Raw genomic sequence first — 27,180 nt, 5'->3', positions numbered from 1 at the left:
ATCCTCAGTGAACCCTCATTGATACAGCTCTATTTCCAGCAACTTACTGAGCTGGCACCTCGATGAGCTCCTGCAGACTTCAGTTAAACTGCCCAGAAGGGCAGCAGCCCCTCAGGCTGGGATTTTCTCCTTCTGGACAAGAACCCCCAAAAATCATGTATGCCTTCCTCAGCCACTTAGTGAGCATTCTCGCTCCTGGGATTGGTTGAAACCACATAACTATTCAGGCCAAGGATCTTCCTCTTCCAACCCACTACATTCTAGAATCCACTAGAAGGCTGGCAGAAGTAGTCGAGCCTGCAGCAAGTGGGACCCAGAGCAGCCAAAAATAAATCACACACCGCACTGATGTGTATAGAGGAAACAAAAAAAATTTGATTTATTCTAGGAGCATGCTACACAGTATTAAATTTAAAAATAAAGTTACTTCACATTCTTTCAATTCGTAACACAGCACTGATCTGGATTTAAATTCATGTGAGTCACATCTTTGTGGTGTTGCATTTTGCCATGAATTTTCCTATGACTACAATCAGTGCATGTGAGCTGGGCTCTTCTGTACTGGAACTACAGCAGGAAACCGTAGGCTCACTTTAAGAAAACCCAGCCCAGAATCTATCAAATCTCTCTGTCAAGATGGATCATTGCACCGATGGAGATTAAAAGCTTTCTTTCAGTCCAAGTCAAGATCAAAGAGTGTTTTGTAAGATGTATGCTGAAAAGGACTTCAGAAAGACACAATAACAAAAAATCCAAGGACAGTAATGGACAGTGAAGGACATTGAACTTTGTTCATCAGTTGTGAATGCAGGTGTTAGTCCTTCCTGAGCTATTTCAGACATCCTAACAAAAAATGAATGGCTGCTGTTAATCTTTTTAAATCAGACTTTTGCTGGCAGAATTCTAGTCAAAGATTAAGAGCAGGTTCTCCATTTTTCGGTTGGAAAAAGTTCCCATCGGAAATTCCGATCGTCTGTACAAATTCCGATGTGCAAAATTCCTACGCATGCATGCTCGAAAACCATTGCACTTAAATTTTCTCAGCTCATTGTAGTGTTGTACATCACCGCGTTCTTGACGGTCAAAAGTTCAGAGAACTTGAGTGACTGTGCATATGCAAGCCAAGCTGGAGTGGAATTCCATTGGAAAAAACATCCAAGTTTTTACCCAGATGGAAAATCCGCTCGTGTGTATGGGGCATCAGTGTTGGAACCCAATGATGGATTGCATTTGCTTTTGTAAAGCTTGTGAAAATACTACTTGAAGCACAAGAAAAAGGACTGCACAAAACCCAATATGTTAAATGTTGCTTCCCAATCGCTACCGCTACCACTATATTTTCCTAAAATTCCTGTCTAAATGTAAAATGGTCATATGATCACAAAGTTCTGGTTAGCCCATGTGTCCTGTGTGGCCAACAGAGCTGCAGAATCTTTTAGAATACTGACATCATTCCTACAGCATCCATAGCTCCAAGGTGTTTTTGGCCAGAAGAGGATTCGGGCCCACCAGCAAAACCAGTAACAAAAAAGGGAGCCGACTCAGGGATTGAGTCCAATAATGTATTTTTTAACCACATGCTTACTGGGCACTTAAACCCCCCTCCTGCCAGACCAATTTTCAGCTTTCTCACTCTTTGAATGACAATTGTGTGGTCATGCAACACTGTACCCAAATTCAGCATTTTTCCCCACAAATAGAGCTTTCTTTTGGTGGTATTTGATCACCTCTGGGTTTTTTATTTTTTGTTAAAAAAAAAAAAATTAAATATTACCGAAAATTCTGAAAACATGATGGGTGGCACTGATTGGCACTGATATTCACTGGTGGGCACTGACTGATAGCACGGTGGGAACTGGCAGGCGGTACTGGTTGGCGCAGATGAGGCGGCTGTGCCTCTTCCTCTTTTGGACCATTGTCACTTCAACAAAAGAATTACCGAGCTTCGGTTTACATCACGCGATCAGCTGTCATTGGCTGACAACTGATCTCATAATAAGGGACTGGGATTGGCCCCTTACTCCGATCTGTGATCACCCGAATCTCATTGAGTCAGTGATCACAGAGCGCACCGCGTGCAAAGTGCGGGGAGCGTGCAAAGGGGAGAACGTCTTTTAACGGCCTCCCGGCAAAGTAGGTCCACGCTGTAGCCATCATTCAGCTATAGCGTAGATGGTAGGAGGTTAAAAGAACCAGACACTTGGCACAATGCTATTACATAGGAGATTTCTCATTCCCTTTGTGATGGCAATAAAAGGTACATTTAAAAATGTTTAAAAAAAAATGTAAGTTTAAAAACAATTTAAAAAAAAAAAAGCCCCAGAACAGTTTAAGAGCCCCCTGAACCCCTGTACATATGCTATGAGCACAAAACACGTGCCTCAGGATTACATGCATACAAAAATTATAACTGCACCACATGTGTCGCTGCACATGCTGGAGTGTGAGCAGTAATTCTAGGGTCATCATGTACACATAAAGCTACATAATGAGGTTTTAAAGTGGTTGTAAACCCTTACAAACCACTTTGACCTACAGGTAAGCCTAGATTAAGGCTTACCTGTAGGTCCAAGAAATATCTCCCAAACCTATACGGTTTAGGAGATATTTGCCCGAAGACGGTGCACCGCTGTCTACGGCGCATGCGCCGTTGACAGCGGCACGCAATCGCACTGAGCGTAGCATCGTCGATGACGAAGATGCCGCGCGTCTCGGCTCCCGTGTGCATGCGCGGGAGTGACGTCATTGCGGCTTCTCCGAATGACAGCGGCGGAGCAGCGAGACCCACCGAGCAGATGGATGCGCCTGACTACAGGGGACAGCGGTGACATCGCTGGCTCCTGTGTCAGGTAAGTGACACATAATGGGCTACCATGCGATGCATAGTAGTCCATTATGCTTTGCCTTTGCAGGGAATGAAAGAGGAAGTAAACTCATCAGGGTTTACTTCCTCTTTAAGGCTTTTAAAGGACAGAATTGTGTACCATAGTTTTTGGCCATTTTGTAGGCCCACACAATTTTGAGGGTTGACATATTTGGCTTCTATTTACTCAACACAATTACATTTTTCACATTTACCAAAAATATTGTGATCATGTACAGAGAAATTAACATGTTGGGGTTTTAAGTGTGTTTTCATTTACAAAATGTGCATTTTAGTATTAATGTGAGAAATATAAAACTATGGCTCTGGCAGTGAAAGAGTTAAATACATTTTAATGTGCTTTTCCACAATCGCAGCCAAACTGAGATAACACCTACTTTAAATATATATATATTTTTTTACATGTCCCCATTTCCATAGCATAATTTAAAAAATACTTAAAGAGAGTGTTACTTACCTTTTACTTGCTACCAAGCTTTTTCCTTAACGTGGAAGATAAGGCTAACTAATCATTCTTAAAAATGTCTGCCTCCAATTCCCCCACCTATCCTGCAAAGAAAGGAAGGATACTTACCTATTAGCTATCAGCTCCAATCCAGTCACAGGATCCAGCAGCTCCGGTTCCCCTGTGTCGGTCAGCAGTTGCTGCAGGGGAGAGGAGGGAGCATCAATAGCTGGGCCATAGGAGCCTATGGTTGCTGTCACAGCTCCTGGAATTCATGAGCATTCCCTTACAGGGCAGAGTTGGAGTTGCAGACTTAAGTGACCAAACAGGACCAGATTAAAAAGGTAAGTATACAAAGCTTTTTTATACAGAGTATGAAGGATAGGTAGGAGGAGGGGGAGGGAAGGATTTTAGGAATAATTTATGTTGAATTTTACTACCACCTTAAAGAGGAGCTCCAGCCCCCCCCCCCCCCCCCCACTAAAAAAATGACTGTACAAATAGTGTAGCTACTGTCTTTAAATACTAGGACACATACCTGTCCAGGGATCCCGCGATGTCGGCACCGCAGCTGATTTTTCAATTGGCTCTCGGGCTGTGCCGCCGCCATTTCTTGTGGCTTCACAGCCGGTTCCCTACCCTCTCCCCCCTCCCCCCCTCCAAAAGGTCCCAAATGTGACAGCGGGGGGAGCAAACAAGCAGAGCTTCCCTTCTTGGGTGGAGCTGGACTTTATGGTAAAAAGAATTTCCCAGCCCTCTCCTTAATTAAACATTGGCTTTACTGTCCTAGCAAATCATCAGCTGTAGATCTAAATATGTGCATGTTGTTTTAAAGGGTTAAAAATCCTCAAGGCTAAGGTAGTACATTGCATAAAAAAGGGAAAACCTTTTCTTTTTCACTCCCTCCCACTCTATTTGTCTTGTATTACCATAAAAGAAAACTCACAAATTTTGGGTTGACACCAGAACAGTAATAAAGGGGAAATCTTCCAAAGGGGACAACCAAGCATTGCCATTACTTTGGGGGGGGGGGGGGGATTTCCTCTAACTTCCTATTTTGGCTATGGGACAGAAAGTGAAGGGAACCCCCCTTTCAATGGGACACAGACAGGTGTTTTACCCCCCCCCCCTTACTCTACCCAAAAAAAAAAAAATGCCTTTAGGTGTACTTAAATGCAATTAAAAAAAGCGGTCCCTTAGTTGCACATTGTGAGTTCTAAACAAAAGAAGCTGTATCTGAAGTTCAATGTAAAAGTTTGCTTTAAAGTGGAGTTCCACCCAAAGTGGAACTTCTGCTCATTTGTCTCCTCTCCCCCTCCAGTGCCACAACTGTCACCTTTCGGGGATGGGGGGGGAGGGTGACAGAATACCTGTCTTTGACAGATATCCTGTTCCCACTTCCGGGAGTACAGGCCACGGCTCGTGACATCACCCCGGGGCTCCCTCCTCCTCTCCCTGTCACCGGGGGCAGTAGGAGGGAGGCGCAGGGCCTTGCACATGCACAGTAGGGTTCCTGGAGTGAAGTGGAAAGGCTACACTGCCGGGTTCCCTTACCCGCAACTGCGGTGGCAGCACCTGACAGCTGAAGGAAAAATCAGCTGCGGTGCCGATATCGTGGGACTCAAGACAGGTAAGTGTCCTAATGTTGAATGTCAGCAGCTGCAGTATGTGTAGCTGCTGGCTTTTATTTATTTATTTTTGGGTGGAACACCGCATTAACCGCTTCGTGCCCACCCTATAGCCGAAATAAAGCTACAGAGCGGACGCTAACTGCCAGGAGGCCGTTCCTGAACGGCCTCCTGTTTACTTCCGCAATGCGTGCTCCCGCGAGCGCGCATTGGGAAAGTTCTGTGCTGCCCGTGTCCCTCGGACACAGCCAGTCACAGATCGCTGTAAACGGCCAATCACAGTGGCCGTTTACAGCGCAATCGGCGTGTCCAATGTGAGATGATCTCACATGTAAACATATGAGTTCTCCCTCCTCACACAGACAGCGTGTAAGAAGGGAGAGATCAACGGCTGCAGCCGCCGTAAGTAAAAAAAAAAAAAAAAAAAAAAAAAAAAAAAAAAAAAAAAAGGGAAAAAAGTGCCAGCCTCCCCCAGTGCCATCCTCGCCCAGTGCCATCCTCACCAGAGCCACCTTCCCCCAGTGCCACCTGTCGTCAGTGCCACGTGTCATCAATGCCACGCGTCATCAATGCCACTTATCAGTGCCATCTGTCATCAGTATCACGCGTCATCGGTGCCACGTATTAGTGCCATCTGTCATCAGTGCCACGTATTAGTGCCACCTGTCATCAGTGTCACGTATAAGTGCCATCTGCCATCAGTGCCACGTATAAGTGTCATCAGTGCCACGTGTCATTGTCCTGGTGCTCCAGGGCCTTCAAAAGTGTAATAGGTAGTCAACAAGTTAGATGTGTAATTTATGCTCCTAGAACATGTGACGGTGCTCCCTGCATGTTGGGCTTCTCTATGTGGCCAGGCTGTGAAAAAGTCCCACACATGTGGTATTGTAATACTCAGGAGGAGTAGCAGAATTTTTTTGGGGGTGTCATTTGTGGTATACACATGCCATGTGAGAGAAATAACCTATTACAATGACAATTTTGTGGAAAAAAATTAATAAATAAAAAAATCTTAATTTTGCAAAGAATTGTGGGAAAAAATTACAACGTCAAAAAGCTCACCACGCCTCTTAAATACCTTGGAATGTCTACTTTCCAAAAAGTGGTCATCTGGGGGGTATTTGTACTTTCCTGGCTTGTTCGGGTCGCAAGAAGTGAGATAGGCCACCAGTACATCAGATGTGATCAATTTTGTATGATTCGCACCACAGCTTGTAGACTCTCTAACTTTCTCAAAAACCAAATAATATCCACTAATTTGGGTTATTTTTACCAAAGATATGTAGCAGTATAAATTTTGGCCAAAATTTATGACGAAAAATGAATAATTTGCATAATTTTGTCACAGAAACAAAGAAATTTTTTTCAAAATTTTCGGTCTTTTTTTCATTTATAGCGCAAAAAATAAAAACCCCAGAGGTGAGCAAATACCACCAAAAGAAAGCTCTATTTGTGGGAAAAAAGGACAAAAAATTATATTGGGTACAGTGTTGCATGACTGAGTAATTGTCATTCAAAGTGTGAGAGCACCGAAAGCTGAAAATTGGTCTGGGCAGGAAGGGTGTTTAAGTGCCCAGTAGGCAAGTGGTTAAAGAAACACCAAGAAATGTAGTAATTTAAAAATAGTGTGAATGGGAACACATACAAACACATAAAAACATATAGGGGGCGATTTACTAAAACCGGAGAGCGCAAAATCTAGTGTCGCTCTGCATAGAAACCAATCCGCTTCCAGGTTTTATTGTCATAGCTTAATTGAACAAGCTGAAGTTAAAAGCCGACAGGCTACCATGCACAGCTGCACCAGATTCCAAGTGCTCCGGATTTAGTAAATCTGCCTCATAGTGCAGATTTTTCAAATTTGACTGCAAAAAAAAAAATGGAAATACATTTCATTTCTGCAATAACTCCTTCAAAACTAGTTTAAAAAAAGAAAACATTCTCTGCCAAGATAAAATGATGCAAATTGATGTACAGTAAATTGGTGTAAAATACTTACAGGAGTATAATGAGGATGAGATGGCATTGATGCACATGCCCCAACAGCCAACCTCCACCCCCCGCTCGTAGATGAGGTAAGCAGTAGAGTTATGAGGTGCGTATGGGTTTCCATGGTAAACGATCTGAAAATGAAAAAACATTGAATAACTTGACTTTTATTTCAGAGATACTTTCACTTAAAAAGCAGATAACCTTTACGAAAGGAAGTACCTAGAATTGTCCCATTATTAGCCTCCAGCATCACTGACCCCTCTTGGGAGAAACAGTGATTGGCTGAGAAAATCCATCACCGCCAATGGACTTCAGAAATCCCTAATAGGACTGTTAAAAAAAAAAAAAAAAAAAACACCTTTTTCTAAGGCCTTGTTCACATCTATGCTGCTCTGTGTGCAACATTTACGTAGGCAAAGCAATCTCATTCATTTGAATGGGATGCTGTGCTTTTGTTTCCTATAGTGAAAAAGTCCCTGCACCTTTTTCAAAATGTGGCCGCACTGAGGGTGCCATTAAGTGTTAATAGAACCACCACGCATTTTCTTTAAAGCACTGCATTTTGTGCTACGGTTTCGGGAACCTGTGAGCTTTGCATTCTCACATCCGCACAGATGTGAACCTAGCCCAAGATTTGTAGGCCCCCTCTATGTTGTCTGGGTCTCCTAATATCTTCAGTCTGCAGTGCGAGAGGTCATGCAGACAAATGGGCTGTGTCTGTCAAGCTTTAGAAGTCCCTGTTGCCATAGCATTAATGAAAATCTTTCCTTTTACATTTTTGTTTTTGAATGCCATTTACCTGTAAAAGTCTCCTTGCGTAGACATCCAGAAGCCCCGAGACTTGCTTGGATGTCTACACTAGGATCTTGGATGGGATGTCAGCAACTTCAGCAGACTCAGAACTGTCAAGCGGTAATCTATAGTATTCCACTTCACTCCTTCCCTTTGCAGCTACATAAAAAAAATGCTTATGTAGTATGGTGAGGATTGGAAAAGCTGGGCCAGCACAGAAAGTAATTAGACACTCTCATAATAGGCAAGGACTATGACATGTAAGGTGGGAGGGGGCTGTCAAAGGCAAATTGCAACTAAAAATCAAATCTTTTTATATAAAAAGCAGTTAAAATATTCGATTTTTCTGTGCTTTTTACACGGTTAAACAATGATAATGGTACCACTTTTTTTTTTTCTTTTTTAGTACAAATCTTGTAAAAGTGATCTCGGCAGCCTTACAATCATTTTTACAGTGCTGCTAAAGCTATTGCACTGAGTGCAATAAACATAGGTGTGCACAGCCGGTTGCATTAGGGTGTGCACCTCAAATCACAGTTTGGATTAATTCTGAATCTTTATGGTCATAACACTGTATTTACTGACATGCAAATTCTACATGGATGGAACAGTCTTGTTATATACTAATAAAAAGCATTAAAACATAAAAACATACCATGGTTCTGAAACGAATAATTCACCAAAGTAATGAAGAAATATAGAGAGAGTAAACTCTGGGCACCTTACATAGAGATATGTGCCTGCCAACAGCTGGCATTCTTATTTTAAGATGGAGTCCTATCTTAAGGCAACCCTCTTGTGCCAGTTTTTCCCATCTTCATCTGGACCCTCACCTGCCACATAGCTTTGCATGAAGCCCCCTGCTACCTCATTCTATTATGAATATGCCTTGGTACAAGGAAAAAGATGCAATACTGTATGTAAACAAATCTAGTGCTCTTGATGCAGCATAATGTATCGGTGGCTAAAAAGGATAAATGTACACTATTCTGCAAAAGTTTTAGCCATTTGTGAAAAAAAAAGTGAAGAATGCGCTCAGAAATAGAAGTGTTATAAGTTTGTTTTTATCAATTAACAAAAAGGAAAGTAAATGAACAGAAGAGAAATCCAAATAAAATCAATGTTTGGTGTGACCACCCTTTGCCTTCAAGACAGCATCAATTCTTCTAGGTACATATGTGCACAGTTTTTGAAAGAACTCAGCAGGTAGGTTGTTCCAAACATCACGGAGAACTTAACCACAGATCTGTAGATGTCAGCTGCCTCAAATCCTTTTGTCTCTTCATGCAATTCCAGACTCCATGATGAGATCAGGGCTCTGTGGGGCACAAAACCATCACTTTTGAGACTCCTTGTTCTTTATGCTGAAGATGATTCTTAATGACATTGGCTGTATGTTTGGGGTTGTTATCCTGCTGCAGATATAAATTTGGAGCCAAAAACATGCCTCTCTGATGGTATGGCATGACAGATAAATATCTGCCTGTATTTCTCAGCGTTGAGGACACCAATGATCCTGACCAAAGCTCCAATTCTATTTGCAGAAATAGAGCCCCAAACTTGCAAGGGACCTCCACCATGCTTCACCGTTGCCTGCAGACACTCCTTGTACTGCTCTCCAGCCCTTCAGCAAACAAACTACCTCCTACTACAACTGATTTTTTGATTTATCATACCAGAGCACCTGCTGTAATTTTTCAGCACCCTGGTTCCTATGTTTTCATCCATAGTTGAGTTGATTAGCCTCATTTCCATGTTGCAGGTATGTGTCAGGAAACTACTGTGACACATTGGGTGCACAGATGTACACGATATTGCTCATGGAATGGTATTCTGGTGTGTAGGCATGTGTGCATGAATGCACGCACACACAAGAGCCCATGCGCAGTGTTCATTGGCGCCAGACAGACTATTTAAAAGGATGCTCAGTGCCCAGTGCTGACCAGTCTTCAGCTGTTCTGGTTTGTCCTGCTTGTATCCTGTATAATATTGGTTGCTGACCCGATCTGATATTGAATGGATCCTGTCTACGCTTCTGCTCATCCATTCCTGACCTTGGCTTACTCTTGACCACATCTCTACCTGATGCTTCTGTACCTCATTGCCTGCTTGTTTTGGACCTGGTTGCTCCTCTGACTATGCTTCTGTCTCCAGTTTGGCTCTGTGTTATCCTTGAGTGCTTTCCCTAGCTTTTTCCACATCCCAGCTCCAATGGTAACAGTGTGTTCCAGCTTCAAGCCTGCTGGGAGCTCTGACAAGCCACGCATCCAGAACCTGTGATTCACGTGGAGTTCCCCTATCATTTTGGTTGATCTATCCTGCATCATTGACCCGATGCCCTGCCTGATCCTTTGAGTCTACATCTCCTGTCAGCACTCATGCTCCTTCTGTCCTACCTTCAGCGGGACCTGGACTAAAGATACAACAGAGGTCAACCTTGTCAATTCAGTCTTCTACCAGGTACGTGACAGTATGAATTTTTGGCCACAATTCTTCCATGAAGACTTCTACAGACAGTAGATGGGTGTACCTGAGTCCCACTGGTTTCCACCAGTTCTGTACTCATGGCACTGCTGGATATCATCTTATATTGAAGGGAAGCAAGCAATTTGTGTCTGGTTGCTATGCCCAGTCTTGCCATGATGTATGACCTGTGACCTGAAATGGACTTCCACAGCCTTATCTTAGTAGCATGGTTTGGCTGTCTGTCACCCACTTTTAAGTCTCCTACACCGCTATTTCTGTTACAGTTTCAACCTACATATGAAATTGATGATTAGCACCCAGGCAATTGGTTAATCATACACCTAATTCTACAAAAATACCTGATTTTGTGCATGTGCAAAAAGGGTGCAAGTATAAGAATTCATGCTGGTTTGAAGCCACAGGGTAGGAGTTCTAAATATTGATATCATTTGGAACTTTCTTCTGTTTGCTCACTTTGCATTTTGTAAATTGATAAAACATTAAAAAATAAAATTTTTATTTTTGAAAGCATTCTTACTTTATAGCATTTACACCTGCACAGTACTGTATATGCACGGTTCAAGTGACTGGTTCCCTTCAAAGAACCAGTAATTCTAGGTTAAAGTAGAACTAAAGGCAAAACTAGATCTTATTGTACCTAAAATGTTAGCATATTAGCACTGGTCACAGGCAATTCATGAGTATTTTTTACAGCCTTGAACCTTACCTGCCCCATATAATCTGTAAAGAATAGCATGTTGGAAAGGAATGCTGTCCAGCCAATTAGGTGACTAATACATAGGTATCGGTAGTGAGATGGCATTGTTAGCAAAGCACGAATCAGGGACTTAAGGGTCATTCGTTTCTGCACCTGAAATGTAAAATATTAAATTGAATTTAAAAAGAAAGAAACTTGAAAGGCTATTAAAAGAAATATATACACTACTCAGATACACAATGGTAAAAAGTACCATCATGATAACACCAAATACTGCACTAGCTTTTTTCTTAATAATCTCAAACACACTTGACTTATTATTTCTGTAGTTAGAAAGGTTTGCTTCTTTAAGTTCTCTTAAACTGTCTTCCTTGTCTACAAAGAAAAAAAAAATGACATATCTAAAACCCTACGGAGATGCAATGTATGAAAAAAAAAAAAAAAAACGGATTTTGTTAGCCTCATTGTCAGCCATCCACACTTCTGCTCAGCATGGCATCACCCAGGTCTGCCCCGTAGAATAGAAAAAGCTTTATATTCTGTCTATCAATTTATTCTACTATACCCCTGGAAAAAGCATAAAATTATTCCAGCTAAAGGTGAAGATAGTTGTTAAGTCAAACGGATAAAAAAAAGAAAAAAAAAAAAAAAAAAAAAAAGAGGATAATTTTATTATACAAGCTTCCATTCTAACTAACATTTTATGCATTATAATTTTATGTGCATTTTATTGGCAACCACAATAAGGAGCAGAAAGGACATGGAAAAGGTGAAAGGAGACAGAAGAAGAACAAGGAGAAGGAGGAAAAGGACAAGCAAAAGAAGGAGAAAAAGGAAACAGAAAAGGAAATGGAGAGGAAAAGGAACAGGGAATGAAGAGAAAATTTAAAAACTAAAAAAAAAGAAGAAAAGCGGAAAAGAAAAAGAGAAAGCAAAGGATGGTGAGGGGAGGAGAGGCAAGGGCCAGCAGGAAAAAAAAAAGGTTTTTAAACCAGAAATGGCTCACTGAAAAGTATGCCCATGTACAGTATAGTATGCACTCAATACTTAGTCGGGGCTCCTTTTGCATGCATTACTGCATCAATGCAGCACCCTCTTGACAATACCCCACAGATTCTCTATGAGGTTTAGGTCAGGCGAGTTTGCTGGCCAATCAAGCACAGAGATACCGTGATGATTAAACTAGGTGTTGGTACTTTTGGCAGTGTGGGCAGGTGCCACGTCCTCCTGGAAAATAAAATCAGCCTCTACATAAAGCTGGTCAACAGAAGGAAGCATGAAGTGCGCTAGAATTTCCGGGTAGAGGGCTGCGCTGACTTTGGACTTGATAAACACAGTGGACAAACACCAGCAGATGACACGGCTCCCCTAATCATTACACACTGTGGAAAATGTTGCATTTAATTTGGAAATCAAGGTCCCAGAGTCTGGAGGAAGGGTGGAGAGGCATAGAATACAAGTTGCATGAGGTCCAGTGTGAAGTTTCCAGTCAGAGATGATTTGGGGCGTCATGTCATCTGCTAGTGTTGGTCCACTGTGTTTTATTAAGTCCAAAGTCAGCGCAGCCGACTGACCTGGAAATTCTAGAGCACTTCATGCTTCCATCTGCTGACCAGCTTTATGGAGATGCAGATTTCATTTTCCAGCAGAACTTGGCATCTACCCACACTGCCAAAAGTACCAAAACATGGTTTAATGATCAGGGTATCACTGTGCTGGATTGGCCATCAAACTCAGAATCACAGAATCTGTGTGCTATTGTCAAGAGGAAGATGAGACACCAGATCCAACAATGCAGGAGAGCTGAAGGCTGCTAGCAAAGCAACCTGTGCTTCCATAACACCTCAGCAGTGTCACAGGCTGATGGCCTCCATAACACACTGTATTGATAAAGTAATTCATGCAAAAGGAGCCCCAACCACGTACTGAGTGCATACTATACTGTACATGGATATACTTTTCAGTAAGCCAACATTTCTGTATTTAAAATCATTTTTTTTTGTTTTTATGTAATATTCAAATTTTCTGTGTTACAGAATTTTGGGTTTTCACTAGCTGTAAGCCATAATCATTAACATTAAAATAAATAACTGCTTTAAAAATATATAGATGCATTACACACAGAGTTATATATGTTTCACTTTTTGAATTTAATTACTGAAATAAAATGAAACTATATGATATTCTAAATTTTATGATGTGTATCTGTATGTACAGTATATTTTTGAAAGGTGTACTCCTTCTGACTTAATATATATATAATAATGAATACATTAATTTATATGAAGGAACAGTCACTTGATTTTCAGGAAAAAAGCCTTTCCCCAAAAAAAAAAAAAAAAAAAAAAAAAAAAAAAAAAAAAAAGGAAGGAGGACAATGGTGGTTAAAGGTTTACTATTGCAGTGAGAACTGCATGGTGTTTCATTTGGGCAAGGCAATGGATTTGGTTTGGTCACACAGGGGATGGCGGGTTTTGGAATTCAGACCAGTGGGAAGCTATTGAAAAAGTTGTATTATTGTGTGAAAGAAGAAAATTATACAGAAAGTTTTAATAGCATAGGTGAACAAACATGTCTGTTTAGATTATGAAAAAAAAAAAAAAAAAAGAAAAAAAGAACATTCCTGTGTATAGACGTGCCAATGAAAGGTGTTAATAATAACTATATAAAGAAGAATTTCACTTTTTTTATATGTTGCATTTCTTTGGAATTTGATTGAATTGCTAAGCTTTTCATTGAGCCTGGGCTGTTCAGCTGTACGGTAACCGGATGGAGGAGGAGGAGGCTGCGTGTGTGTGTGTGTGTGTGAGTGTGTGTGTGAGTGTGAGTGTGTGTGTGAGTGTGTGTGTGAGTGTGAGTGTGAGTGTGAGTGTGAGTGTGAGTGTGAGTGTGAGTGTGAGTGTGAGTGTGAGTGTGAGTGTGAGTGTGAGTGTGAGAGTGTGAGTGTGTGAGTCGGTGCCTCGCACTCCCCTCCATGCTATCTTCAGGCTACCGCAATGAGCGGCGTCTTTCCCCGCCAGCCCACCTGCTCTCATATGGATGGATGATGGTCCGGGAAATTGGTGCCTAGTCAAGCGGACATCCCTCTCCCCCCTCCGCCTACCACTCCGCCGTGCAGCGGAGACTGTGACTTGATGGGGATCCGACGGCGGTGGGCGGAACAGTGAAGGGGGACGGTTCCTTCCCTGCCTTTTATTGGATGGTTGGATCGGAGGATTGAGGAGACTCGGGACCTGAAAGGCTGAGACCAGAGTGGGGAGGTGAGGAGCAAGCTTCTGGCATATGTAATACTGGAGAAACATAGCAGGAGAAGTTTACAGGCAACTTCAAGGAACTGGTGAGAGAAAACTGAGTGAACTTGCAAGTTTCAAGCAGGGTGGCGAGTGTGAATCATCTATGTGAACTGTGATCAAGATATTACATGCAGGGGAAGGAAGCTGGATAAGCTTAATTAACTCCCACCCTATATACTTACCTGCTTGATGTCTCTCCCCTGCTTTAACCCTGACATCTAAGAACTCTCTGCTTAAAATAATATTGAGAACTGTATTTTTTTTTTTTTTTGAAGGGTTGTTAGCCTGATTTAACCCGATTTAACCACTTTCAGACCGGACCATTTTGCTGGTCAATGACCAGAGGTCTTTTTACAATTTGGCACTGCGCTGCTTTAACTGGTAATTGCGCGGTCATGCAATGTTGTACCCAAACAAAATTTGCGTCCTTTCTTTCCCACAAATAGAGCTTTCTTTTTGACTGACTCTGCGATTTTTATTTTTTGCGATATAAACGTAAAAAGACCGCAAATTTTGAAAAAAAATGATATTTTCTACTTTTTGTTATTAGAAAAATCCAATAAACTCAATTTTAGTCATACATTTAGGCCAAAATGTATTCAGCCACATGTTTTTGGTAAAAAAAAAAAAAAGTCAATAACTGTATATTTATTGGTTTGCACAAAAGTTGTCACATCTACAAACTAAGGTACGTTTTCTGGAATTTATGCAGCTTTTAGTTTATGACTGCCTATCTCATTTCTTGAGGTGCTAAAATGGCAGGGCAGTACAAAACCCCCCCCCAAATGACCCCATTTTGAAAAGTAGACAACCTAAGGAAATTGATAAGAGGCATGTTGAGTCCATTGAATATTTTATTTTTTTGCCTCAAGCGATTGATTAATGACAAAAAAAAAAAAAAATTTTTTTTTTTTTTTTTTTTAACACAAAGTTGTCACTAAATGATATATTGCTCACACATGCCATGGTTATATGTGGAATTGTACCCCAAAATACATTCTGCTGCTTCTCCTGAGTACGGGGATACCACATGTGGTCGACTTTTTGGAAGCCTAGCCGCGTACGGGGCCCCGAAAGCCAAGCACCGCCTTCAGGATTTCTAAGGGCATACATTTGTAATTTCACTCCTCACTACCTACCACAGTTTTGAAGGCCATAAAATGCCAAGATGGCACAAAACACCCACAAATGACCCCATTTTAGAAAGTAGACACCCCAAGCTATTTGCTGAGAGGCATGTTGAGTCCATGGAATATTTTATATTTTGCCACAAGTTGCAGGAAAATTACAAACTTTTATTTATTTATTTTTTTCACAAAGTTGTCACTAAATGATATATTGCTCACACATGCCATGGGCATATGTGAAATGACACCCCAAAATAAATTCTGCTGCTTCTCCTGAGTACGGGGATACCACATGTGTGGGATTTTTTGGGAGCCTAGCCACGTACAGGGCCCCGAAATCCAAGAACCGCCTTCAGGCTTTCTAAGGGCGTAAATTTTTGATTTCATTTCTCACCACCTATTACAGTTTTGAAGGCCATAAAATGCCAAGATGGCACAAACCCCCCCCCCCCCCAAATGACCCCATTTTGGAAAGTAGACACCCCTAAATTTAGGGGTACACTAGTGAGACTCACAGGTAAAAAAGCACCTAGGCTGTCAGTGACTGTATCAAAACGCTACAAAAAAAAACTGTTAGCGATCGCAGGGATCAGGCCTGACTCTGCAAACGCTGCAGTTATGCATGTTGTGTTTTGTAAGTGACATTGATCGATCGATCGATACTGCACTTGGGTGGGCTGGGCTGGGCTGGGCTTGGCGGAGGGGCTAAACGCAGGTGCTAGCAGGTATCTGGGCTGATCCCGCTAACAATGCGTTTTGGGAAACCTAAACTGCTGGCGACGCTAATATAGATCTGATCAGATACTATATTACTAAGGGAGGTGTATGCTTTGTGCGTGGGTGTTAGCGGTACTGGCACTAACCTGATGCTGCCTGGGGCGACGCAGACCCTATCTGACCCTCAAACTTATATCACCCGCCGGGTGATCAGGGGGTTAAACCTTTATTAGGTAATAAATGGCGGGTGCCCTGAAACTATAAAAAAATAACTAACCAACCAGCGTCACCTGTAACAGTTATATGGTGATCACTGGTGAAAGGGTTAACTAGGGGGCAATCAGGGGGCTTTATGCGGTAGTATATGGAGGTCCCTGGCGCTATAAAAGCTGCGGCGAACCCAAATACCTACCTGCCTAACTAGCGTCACCTGTGACACTAATACAGCGATCAGAAAAACGATTGCTTATTAGGCTGGGTTCGCACTGGAGCGATGCGGGAACGCCACGAATCCGCGGCGGGTTCCCGCATCACACTGCCCTATGCGAACTGCTGGGAGTGTCAGTGAAATGTTAATGACACCCCCAGATCAGTTCGCATATCGCAGTGCGATCTGCAAACTCAGACAGGAATCGGATCGCATGGTGTGAACACCCATGCGATCCGATTCTGCTGCGGACCAAAAAAAGGGTCCCGTGCGAGTTTGCGGCGGGTGCGATGCGAATTCAGCCATACTATCTGTATGGCTGAACTCGCATCGCACAGAGATCGGATGTGATTTGCACTGCAGTGCGGTGCGAATCACATCCGTTCTCATAAACCGCTGCAATGTGAACCCAGCCTTAGTGACACTGGTGACAGGGGGTGATCACGGGGTTAAACCTTTATTGGGGGGGTTAGGGGGGTACCCTAGAACTAAAGGGGGCTAACCCTAACTGCCCTAACAGTTATTACAGTAACAAATGACACCAATGCAATAAAAAAATAAATGCAATTGGTGTCACTGTGAATGGGGGTGCAGGGGTGATTGGGGGGGTGATCGGGGGGTGAAGGGGGGGTGAGAGTGTGCCTGGCATATTCTACTGTGTAGTGTAGTGTTGGTGCAACTCACCGATCCTCTCTCCTCGGTGCCGGAACGAAAAATACCGACACGGAGGAGAGAATACATCACTTCCTCTGCCTGTGTTTACATTACAGGAGAGGAAGTGATGTCACGCTGCACTTCCATTCGTCAGGAGCGATCGCGAGGGGGTGGCCATGAATGAATGGCCGCCCCCTCATCCCGGATCGCTCCTGAACGGATTCCGACCGCTGCTGGCACCGGGGGGGGGGCCCGATCGGGGCCCCCCACCCGCGGGAAGGCAGGGACGTACAGGTACGCCCATATGCCTGCCCGTGCCATTCTGTCGACGTACATCGTCGTGCGGCGGTCGGCAACTGGTTAAAGAGCCTGTTTATATTCAATATATTGGTTGGAGCTGGCTTTATCGGGATCCACTTGTTTTTATAGAGGCTTTGGTATATCCCAGGGCGTGTTTTATAAAGGGCAAATCATTGTTTGCGTTGGAAAAGAGCAAGACGAAGAAAATATATTTTTTACTACTGTACATGCTCCTCCTTCCTTTGTTCCCCTTTTCTTCGCTCCCTCTTAAGAAGGAAACTAAGTATATATATTTATTGGGAATACTACTCCGGAGTAAAGGCAAAGCTACCATGTCATCGCACCGTGCGACTAAAGCAAGTCAAGCAGCTGCGGCCTCAAAACTAGAAAAATACGCTCACAACCCTGGTCAGGGGCTTAGTCAGACTCCCCCAAAGGGTCCGCAACAAGGACAGCAAACCCAATCTAATAGGCTATTAGGTGCTAAAGGTACTAGGAAAAGTCACGGGTTAAGCCTCCCTCCAAAGGCATCGGAGGGAGGCGATGAAACAGTAAATTTCCAGGGCCAGCCTAAAGATGCAAGTCTAGAGGGGGCACTTGGGCCACTCGAGGAGGGTCCTCAAGGAAGACCTTAATCAGAACCTGAGCCAACACTAAAAGAGGTTTTGATGGCAGTCAACCTATGTAGAGAATCCCTGGGAGGAATGAGTACTCAACTCATTTCCATCCAGGAGGAACTATCCTACGCTAGACAGGATATCCAAGGGATCCAGGAAAGGACTACAGCCTTAGAGGGCCGGGTGTGTCGGGTTGAAGACGACCTGGCCCCTTTGGTATGGGAAATCAGGTTGATGAAAGAACAGTTAACCAAACAGGAAAATAAATTAGATGAAATGGAGAACAAGACTAGGGAGGAAGAATATTCGGATAGTAGGTTTGCCAGAACTTTGCGAAGGCCCAGATCCTATTTCCTAGAGAAATGGCTTAGAGATATGTTTGGCCAGGATATTTTTTCACCACTCTTTGCTATTGAAAGGGCACACAGAGTTCCCTCAAGACCTCCACAAACTGGTGCCCCCCCAGACCATTTCTGGCCAAGTTATTGTTTTTTAAAGACAAAGAGACTATTACCCGTAAAGCTAGGGAAAAGGGTAAGATTGTATATAATGGCTCTCGAGTGTCGATTTTCCCGGACTTTTCTCCAGACCTTCAAAGAAGAAGAGCCAAATTTGGGGAAGTAAAACGGAAACTTCGTCAAACAAACATGACATATGCGTTATTATACCCAGCAAGACTACGGTTAAGTGCCCCTGAAGGGACTATAATATTTGATAACCCTAGAGGTGTTGAGGAGTGGTTGGAGAGTCACTCTGAGACTTTAGTAGTGGTGGACTCTTATGTCTGATCTTTTCTCTGGCTTCCCCCCCTCTCCTCTCCCTGTTTTGGGGGGGGGAAGGGAGAGGAATGTGGGTTTAATTTAATTTTTTTTTTGCTGTGGTGGAGGTGGGAAGAGGGGGATAATTGGTAAGATGCCATTTTGATTACAGGTGGGGGAGGGAGGGCGAGATGGAGAAGGAGGAGAGAGTCACGCATGTTACCCCTTTTTTTTGGGGGGGCTAGCGGGTTGCTCGTCTCTTACATTCGCTGTATGGGGTATCTTTTTTGTTTGGAGGTTTTTGGGGCGGGGGGGGGTAGAGGGGAGGGGGCGAGGGAAGGGAGAAATACACAAAAGAAAGATGTGGAATGATTTACAGATAAGGTGTGTATGGGAAGGTCACAGTAGGAGGCCCCAGGAGACGCCTAAAGAGGCAATGGGAGAAGTGTGTGATTCGGGTGAGGGGTATGGTTGGAGAGAAAGGCGAATAGGGTGTTTAAGGTTTGGTTGGTATGTAGGAGGGGGAGAAGTGTGGAAGAAGTATATTTTAATGAGAAGAGCACCATATAAAGCACATTTATTCACAATGAAACAATGGGCAAAAGTCTATCACATAAAATTGAACAACAAAGATGAGTTACACAAATTTGATAATAGGTATTGGCACTATAATTATTAATGAGTGAACGCACATTGTTAAGGGGGAGAAGTCTTACCCTATATTCCTGGAATGTCAGAGGGTTGGAAGATCCGAAGAAGAGGACAGCGGTCAAGTTAACGGCTAGGTCTCATGGAGTAATGCTTCTTTGTCTTCAGGAGACACACTTTACAAATGCTACTATTTCACAGCAGGGGTGGGGGGGGGGGTACCCTATTTAATACCATTTGTGTTACACCTCCTTCTCTAGGGGGGTCAGTATTTTGATTAAAAGAGGGATTTCTTTCAACTGTTTCCAGGCCAAGATTGATGAGCAGGGGAGGTATATTTTTTTATATGGTAAATTAGAGGGAAAGACTCTGATTTTGGCCAATGTTTATATACCACCACCTTCCTCTATGGATATTCTATATGCTTTGGTTGAGTTTGTGCTGGATAAGCCGGAAGTCCCATTGATACTAATGGGGGATTTTAATATGGTTATTGATAAAATACTGGATAGATTCCCCAATGGGAGGATTCAGCAAGGGGGCATAAATGAAAGCCGCCTATCGCAGTTTATGGGAGAAATGGGCTTGAAGGACCTTTGGAGAATCCAGAACCCAAAATCTCGATCTTTCTCGTGCTTTTCCACTACATATTCAACCTTGTCAAGGATAGATATGATCATGGGGAACGATGAGGCAGTGACATTAGTAAGTAAAATAAATTATATGCCAAGAAGCTTATCTGATCACTCAGCAATGAAGGCCTCCTTGGATATAGGGGAGGGAAACCAGCAACGAGGGTGGAGATTTAGTCCCACATCGTTGGAGCTTATGAGAGAACCAAAAGAAGTATTAAACTCACTTAGAGAATACGTAAATTTGAATACAGGTTCGGCCTCGCCGGGGATAGTATGGGATGCATTAAAAGCCTACCTTCGAGGTCTTCTGATACAACAGATCTCTAAAATCAAAAAACAGTCTGGGGAAAGGGAAGAGCTTGCCTCAAAGAGTGGTAAATTCAGAAATTCATTATATAAAAGCTCCAACACCTGATAATCAGGGACAATGGTTAAAAGCGCAGCAAGAATATCGTCATACAATGCTAGAGAAGGCTGAAAATAAATGTATATTCCAGAAACAACTAGCATTTGGGGAAGGTGGAAGGGTTGGTCGGATGCTAGCGCACCTGGTGAAAACAAATTCAACTCCGTCCATGGTATCAAGGATTAGTATGGCAGAAGGCAGGATATCTACAAATAAGTCAGATATCTTAGAGAGATTTAGAGCCTACTATGAGGACTTATACCACTCTAATCAGGCCGAGATGAGGGAGGAAATGGATGCATTTTTTAGTCCACTGGCAATTCCCCATCTCTCTAAGAAAGATAGGGATATCTTAGATGGCCCTATAACGGTAGAAGAGATTCGGCGTATAGTACAGGAAATGGCAGGACAAAAAGCTCCAGGCCAAGATGGCCTCCCGGTGGAGGTTTACCATCATTTTGGTGAGGTGTTAATCCCGGAACTCTTAAAAGTTTTTAACTGGGCGATAGGAACGGGAGAGCTCCCACCTTCAATGAGGGAATCAACTATAATAGTGTTACCAAAGGAAAATAAGGACCCTCTTATCCCCTCATCATATAGACCTATCTCCTTGTTGAATCTGGATGTAAAGATCTTAGCTAAGGTCTTGGCAACTAGATTGAACGGAGTGATAGAAAAAATTATTCACCCTGATCAATCAGGATTTATTCCTGGGAGATCCACGAGCATAAAACATAAGACGGGTCTTTTTAAATCTCCAAATACCAGTGGATGGAGATGGCCAGAGAGCTGTTCTCTCCTTAGATGCTGCTAAGGCTTTCGATACACTAGAGTGGAGTTATCTGTGGAGAGTTCTGAAGGAATATCATGTGGGTCCGGTATTTATAAAATGGGTAAAAATGCTGTATAGATCTCCGGAAGCAAGGATAAGAATAAATAATGACAGTTCGGCCGGGATTCGATTGAAGAGTGGTATGAGGCAGGGGTGTCCCCTGTCTCCCCTCTTGTTTGCTATGGCGATCGAACCCTTGGCCGTGTCCCTGAGATCAAACATGGGGATAAAAGGCTTTAGGAGAGGGGAGGAGGAAGAAAAAGTAGTACTATTTGCAGATGATCTCCTCTTGCTTCTCGGAGATGTTCAGCATTCAATAGGGGAAGTAATGTACAGAATTATTAATTTTGGACATCTTGCGGGTTTAAAAATAAACTGGGATAAATCCTGCATATTGCCTATTGATCCCTTGGATAGCCCCCTACCTTGTGAAGCTGCACATATCCAGATAGGGAGCCAGATGAAATACCTGGGTATTTGTATTACCAAAGACCCTAAACAGTACGTGGTAAATAACCTGGCCCCATTGCTATCTAAATTTAAACAAAAAATGTATATATGGAAGAAACTACCATTATCGGCAGTGGGCCAATGTAACCTTATTAAAATGATATTTCTGCCGCAACTTTTGTATGTTTTACATAATTCTCCAGTATGGATATATGGGGAGTGGTTTTATAAGATAGATTCTATATTTAGAGAATTGATGTGGAAAGGGGGCCAAGCACGTATTGGTTTAAAGACTCTGCAACTTCCAAGTAATGGTGGGGGAGTTGCACTCCCACACCCATTTAACTACTTTTTAGCAGCTCAGATACAACATCTGGCAGGAGAGGAGGTAGAGGGGGGATGGGTGGAAAAAAGGGAGCTGCCCTTGAACAACTGCTCGGTAGATCATCGGTAGTGGCACTAGAGGCAGGGGTTGCTATGCGAGACATCCCTACTCTAGGGTTAATGACAAAGGTGTGGGAAATAACAAAGAATATTGGGATATAGGGGGATTTACAGAATATTCCCCCCTCTAGGCAAATAAGCTGGATGAGGTTCTAAAAATAGGACAAATAAGGGAATGGGAAAGAAGGGGCATAAAGTTTGTTCACCAGATTTACCAGAATGGTAAATTGAAACAATTCCAAGTGTTAAGGGATCAGTTTTTAATCCCGAAAAAGTCCTTTTTTAGATATTTGCAGATTAGGCATGCTTTGGAAAAGCAGTTTGAGGAGGCCGCAATAGAATGGTGCGAGATACCAGTAATTAAGGATATACTGCGAGTAAAAATCGGGGAAAGGATTAATATCTAAAGTTTATGTAGAGCTGTGTAAGAAGTCCCAGGTAAGAAAACAGGGGAAAATAAATAGGAAAAAATGGGAGACAGACGTGGGTAACATCTCGGAAGATCAGTGGGAGAGGATTCTCGAGCTGGCACCTTGGGTGCCCCTTTCTCCATCTCAAAAATTCTCGCATTTACTTTTACTGTATAGAGCATATTACATCCCTAAGAGGCTATCTCAGTTTGGTAGAAGGAGAGATGCAGTATGCCCTAGGTGCGGAAGTACAGAAGGAGATATGATCCATATGTTCTGGAGATGTCCTAAGCTACATCGCTATTGGAGGGAGGTAGTGATGATAGTTAGTCAAGTTTTCGAGACGGTAGTAGAATTAGAACCAGTGGGGTGTGTACTGGGTTGGATCGAGGGAGGTAGTGACCCTAAAGATAGCAACTTAGCAAAGTTAAGGTGTCTTTTCCAAGCTAGAAAACTCATAGCCGAGAAATGGCAGTCCTCTACACCTCCTACGAGTGGAGAGTGGGTGCAAAATATGAATAGGGTTATCCTTAAAGAAAGAGTAGCATATATAAGACAGGGAGGTATTAAAAAATTTGATAGGATATGGAAGGCGTGGTGTGTAAAAATTAATGATGGTATTTTTTAGTAAAGGGAAAGTATGAGGAGTGGGAAAGGAGATGAATATAGGAAATGGAAGGGTGTAATAGGGTTATGTAAAATTGGTATTGTGTCTTTGCTTGTTTTTTACTGGAAGGTTGTATGCTTTGTCTGAATTGAAAACGAAATTAATAAAGATATAAAAGTAAAAAAAAAAAAAAAAAAGGTTTACTATTGCAGTGAGAACTGCATGGCGTTTCATTTGGGCAAGGCAATGGATTCGGTTTGGTCACACAGGGGATGGCGGGTTTTGGAATTCAGCACAGTGGGAAGCTATTGAAAAAGTTGTATTATTGTGTGAAAGAAGAAAATTATACAGAAAGTTTTAATAGCATAGGTGAACAAACATGTCTGTTTAGATTATGAAAAAAAAAAAAAAAAAAAAAAAGCACATTTCCGTGTATAGACGTGCCAATGAAAGGTGTTAATAATAACTATATAAAGAAGAATTTCACTTTTTTTATATGTTGCATTTCTTTGGGATTTGATTGAATTGCTAAGCTTTTCATTGAGCCTGGGCTGTTCAGCTGTACGGTAATTATTACTAGAAGCGACAAGCGCTTTCCATGTTGAAAGCTTTCATCTGATGACCTAACAATCAGCATGGTATAAATGACAAAGCAAATGCATTTCCCAAGCATTATTGAAGTTCATGACATCTGATACGATTGCCTTTATCAAATATGAACACATTGAGTGTTTTTCAGCAAATATATAAACAGAGTTTTTATTGACAACTTTACCTGATTTGACCCAATTTTCTACTTCTTCCTTCTATATTTAAAAATCCAGATTTTTTTAGTTTCCACTATAGTGTTTAGCACCTTGCACAAGTACACCTGTAACTCTAGTTAACAACTGATAAGGCAAATTTTATTAGGAGGATACCCCCTCCCCTTATCCCAACAGTGAAAGAATGGAATACTACATGTATAGATTTAAAGTGGGGCCTGGGTTTAGATCCTTCCTGTCCCTTCACTTACTGTCCTGTAGAACAAAATGGAAAACCTCTCAGGCAGTTGTTCTCAGTGGAAGGTCTCCCCCTGTATTCCTGTCCTGCTGTTTACTCAGATACTTGGAATCTCCCTAATTTTCAGTCCCGTGGACAATTGTTACCAGGACAAATTGAGAGGATGATCCGGTAAGGGGTACTGCGATTGGGCAGATGTTGGCATTAACATATACGTATCAGACTCCACCACACTTCTCAGATAGGACAGCCACCAACCTGTTATTGAGAGAAACTCTCCATTTGTGCCATACTACTGGCCATATAAGCTATATAGGCCCACTCGTGACATCCCCAGTCAGAGGTTTTAATATTCAGCAAAAAGGAATGATCACACACAAATGCATTTCCAGCACTTTACTGCACATCTTCACATTACTTCCCATGACATATCATATTGGACACATCTTTTGGTAAAGACAATTTCTCTTTCCTTCTTGGGAGCACCAGAACATTGGGACCAGCCCTCCACATATACCAAGTCCACAAAGCTGCCATCACCTAGTCACAGGACCCACATTTATGGGGCGGGGTGGAAGAAAGGTGTCTCCGTTAGTATACAAGTCTCTTCCCAGTGTCCTATCTATCTATAGCTCTGCCCAGTTGGGCACACTTCCAGATGACAGACCTTCCCAGGCCCCCACCATTACTCACATATGAGGACTCTATCAAGGCCCCAAGGCCTTATGTGTCCTGCTACAGGACTCGCAGAAAAAGGTCAGGGGAGACAAGGAGACTACAGAGTTTTCCCCACAAAAATGTACCCCAATGCCTAGGAATTCAGCCCTGCACAGGGCCCTTGAGATTAGCTTAGTACAAGATTTCACCTAGGCAGTTCTGAGGTGGCCTGTTCCCAAATCCCACCTACACTGGGTCCCACCCACAACTGGTATTTATATGGGCACTAACTCCACCCATAACATCCCCAAGGGAGGGATTACTCTATAAGGGGAGCAACACCTGTCTACAACTTTCCCCTTACTATGGCATGCTGGCAATAGAGCCGTCTAGTGTCAAGCAAGCTACCTGCACCAGCTTACAAGCCTCCCTAGAGGGAAATCAGACCACAATAAAAACTGGACAGGGGTATTAATCATTCATTACTCTATCAAAAAGAAAAAAAAGAGTCCTGAGTAAGGGAGAGAAGAGCTGTTCTGATAGAAGGGGCTACAGAGACCGGGTGGTTTGCTTTGCCAGGACCATATGGCTGTGGAGTGAACCAGCTATGAGCTCTTAATCACAACCTCATCCATTCATCGGCCATTGGGGTTTGGGGGGAAGGAAGGGGGTTGGGTCTTGCATGATGAAGACATAGTCAATCCAACAAAATAGATCAGCAGTAGAGAGTCCGCAGGCAATACTGGTGACAAGTATAACTTGTTTGTAAGTCCAACAGAGATGTTTGCAGACAAAAACTGCGAGTGCTGATCAGTGTGTTCTGTCAGAGGGGAGTCCCCCTGTCAGAACTCAATAGTACAGATGTGGAGACCACTGCACCAACATTGCTTGCTTTTGGTACGGCGATCTGTAAATTTTTTTTCTCGTTCAGCCCGCTGGGTTAAAGAAAAAAAAAAAAAACCTGCAAACACATGTTCACATCTTTGAAAGTTTGCAACTTTCGTATGTAGGGGATTTACTGTATAAAAATATAAGGCAACACCAGCAAAATATGGGATTCTGGAAAGGTGCTCATCAAGCAGGACACGCCTTGGTTTTGGGTGCAACTTGACCATTGGGGATTTGGGGCGCACTGGAGTTAATGAGTGCTATCACTTTTTGTGACAACCAAGTCATTTTCTAATGAATGGCACAGAGCACTATCACCATTTGGACTTCATTTGTTATATGATCTATCTTGAAAATTTGCACAGGTATTAGAAGTGCTGCCTTCTCATTAGATAGCAGGAGGAGTTAAATATTTGTGTTTTTTTTTTTTTTTTTTTGTATATAGAGTGCTCCTTTCTGGTGCCGTTAGCTTGTTACTGTTGAGCAAAACAGAATGGATCCGTTGAGAACACAACACATCTAATGAGCGTCAGGAGAGTACCGTTACTCTGCTTTTTCTGACACCTCAGCCATTAAAAGGGAAACCTAAAAAGGCATAGAAGAATAAGAGCCAATGATTATATATAATCGCTTTTTTCTACCATTTCCCTCTTTGTATGCGTCTCCCTGGTGAGTTACTGAGAAAACCTCTATGTTTCAGAATGTTGTTGTAAGCAGTCAAGGTAAGATAGTTGTCTTCCAACAAATAAGGTTTTAAAACTTCAAAGCTCATGCTTAAAGTGGAACTTTAGTGCCCAAAAAAGTAGTATTGCCAGCATGCAGGATTTTTGATGCAGGAGAGACAGACACTCTGGGGGTTATTTACGAAAGGTAAATCCACTTTGCACTGCAAGTGCACTTGGAAGTGCAGTCGCTCTATATCTAAGGGGTCGATCTAAAATGAGTGGAAGCTCTGCTGATTTTATAATCCAATCATGTGCAAGCTAAAATGCTATTTTTTATTTTCCTTGCATGTCCCCTTCGGATCTACAGTCACTGCACTTCCAAGTGCACTTGCAGTGCAAAGTGGATTTTCCTTTAGTAAATAACCCCCTCTGTCTCTTCTGCATTAAAGTTGTTCATCTATCTACACTGTACACTGAGCTGCATAAGCACAGCCAAGTGTACAATTTTGGCAATGCCAAGATGACTGAATGCCCACATTAGCACATGAGTGATGTCATCTCAGGCTAGCAAATGAAAATGGCCAGGGCAGGGGCGTACCAATATGGGGGCGGGGGGTGCGGTCCGCCCCGGGTGCCACACTTTGGGGGGGTGTCAGTGGCCAAGTGACTTTGATATGTGGGTGAATTCTGCACCCAAGTCGGGGTGACACCGTCAGAT

The 27,180-nt window shown here is 42.6% G+C and overlaps 1 protein-coding gene across 1 annotated transcript in view; it reads right to left on the bottom strand.

The window, feature by feature from the left end:
- Nucleotides 1–27,180, bottom strand: part of SLC45A2 (solute carrier family 45 member 2) — a 191,010-nt gene that overhangs the window by 50,376 nt on the left and 113,454 nt on the right. The window contains exons 4-5 of the mRNA XM_077462888.1: nt 10,935–11,078; nt 6,957–7,080 (exon numbers count right to left, since the gene is read on the bottom strand). Of these exons, the coding sequence (XP_077319014.1) occupies nt 6,957–7,080; nt 10,935–11,078 (268 nt within the window). The remainder of the gene's footprint in view (nt 1–6,956; nt 7,081–10,934; nt 11,079–27,180) is intronic.

The sequence above is a fragment of the Lithobates pipiens genome, unplaced genomic scaffold (assembly GCF_037356315.1).
Source record: "Lithobates pipiens isolate NorthernLeopardFrog02 unplaced genomic scaffold, aLitPip1_a1.2 Scaffold_3, whole genome shotgun sequence".
NCBI classification, from domain to species: domain Eukaryota; kingdom Metazoa; phylum Chordata; class Amphibia; order Anura; family Ranidae; genus Lithobates; species Lithobates pipiens.
This window is presented reverse-complemented; position numbering and strand designations above follow the sequence as displayed.